Raw genomic sequence first — 1,341 nt, 5'->3', positions numbered from 1 at the left:
GGCTGCAGCCTCAGGCCTTGCATGAAATGATGGATGGCCAGTTCTTCAGATCTTCTGGTATAGAGCTGGTATTTGCCATATAAACAATGAACGTTCGGCAAGTACTGCTTTTCATTATTCGCCATTTTAAATGCTTTCTCAAAAAATATCTCAGCTTCCTCAAAACTACCACGTTGTCCGTAGTGCAGTGCTAAATCTGCCGCGGCAATAACGAAAGAAGGCTTTAGGGAAACTGCCTTTTCCAGATGCTCGATGCACTGATCCAGGTATTGCTGTTTTTCATTAGATTCTTCAAAATCAAACCCTGCTTTACCTTGTGTCCTATATTTTTTTTCCAGGAATATTTTTGTGCTTTTGTAACACAGAGCCAGTTGATGGTGTATAAAGGCTGAGTTTGGGGTAGACTGCAGGGCTCCTTCCAGTAGAGTAATGGCAGCGTCCATGTTTCCTAATTGGCGGCAAAATTTTGCTGCGTATCTTATGACGTGTGGGTTTTCAGGGGACATCATCAGTGCCATAATCACCTTCTTCAGTGCAGTTTCGGGTTTCTTCCTATCATCTTTGTAATGCTGCATTCTCAAGGCTAGAAACACTAACAGAACAGCATCATCTGGATTAAGCTCTACAGCTATTTCAAGCTGTTTTATTGTTTGCGAGTTTGAAGAGTCAGAGGTGTCTTTTGTTGTGCGGTACATTGCAATAGCATAGCCTGCATTTAAATCACTGTCATCTGGGTTCATTTCAAGGGCCTGTCTAAAGCATTCCTTTGCAGCATTGTAGTATTTGTAAGAGAATTTAAGAAAAGTCCAACCCTTTTCTCTGAGCACCTCAACAGTATAAGTGAATCCTTCAGAACATTTTCTGCGGATCTTCTCTAACTCTCTCAAGTAATCTTCACATATAGAGAATTCATTCATATGATAATGCAACCAGGCAAGGTCTCCATAGGTAACAATAAGAACTTCATCACTGTCTTTGTAGTGTTCTTTTGCAAGCTGCACTGATTTCTGCAGACTTACGAGTGCTTCCTGCTGGTAGCCATAGAGATACAGAACAAATCCAATGCTGCTGTAAGCTCGTGTTATTCTTGCCTCGTCAGATTCCAACTGAATCTGTTCCTCAAGACGATTCAGTAAATCATAGAGAACAAAGTCTTCTTCTTCTCTTAGAGACCAAGTAAAATGGCACTCCTGCAGAAGCAGTTTGGTTTTTAAGGTACCTTTAAGACTGAAAACAGAAGGAGAAGCTGATGAAATAATGATTTAAACACATTCTATTTGTATGAGTCACGGACTGTAGTTTCTGTCAGGACCACTATCGTCAAAGATGATTGACAATTAG

At 40.6% G+C, this 1,341-nt stretch overlaps 1 protein-coding gene across 1 annotated transcript; it reads right to left on the bottom strand.

Annotated features, from left to right (window-relative positions):
* Positions 1-6: 6 nt before the first annotated feature.
* Positions 7-1,227, bottom strand: LOC107682916 (interferon-induced protein with tetratricopeptide repeats 5-like; the record flags this gene model as incomplete). The annotated part of the gene is made up of 1 exon (XM_016479030.1): positions 7-1,227. A coding segment is annotated over one exon (1,221 nt), but the record flags the coding sequence as incomplete, so codon positions are not given.
* Between the last annotated feature and the right edge of the window lie 114 nt (positions 1,228-1,341).

Source organism: Sinocyclocheilus anshuiensis, unplaced genomic scaffold (assembly GCF_001515605.1).
Source record: "Sinocyclocheilus anshuiensis isolate Anshui unplaced genomic scaffold, SAMN03320099.WGS_v1.1 C32718232, whole genome shotgun sequence".
Classification (NCBI taxonomy): Eukaryota; Metazoa; Chordata; class Actinopteri; order Cypriniformes; family Cyprinidae; genus Sinocyclocheilus; species Sinocyclocheilus anshuiensis.
The sequence above is the reverse complement of the archived record's forward strand: the minus strand, read 5'-3'. Positions and strand labels throughout refer to the sequence as shown.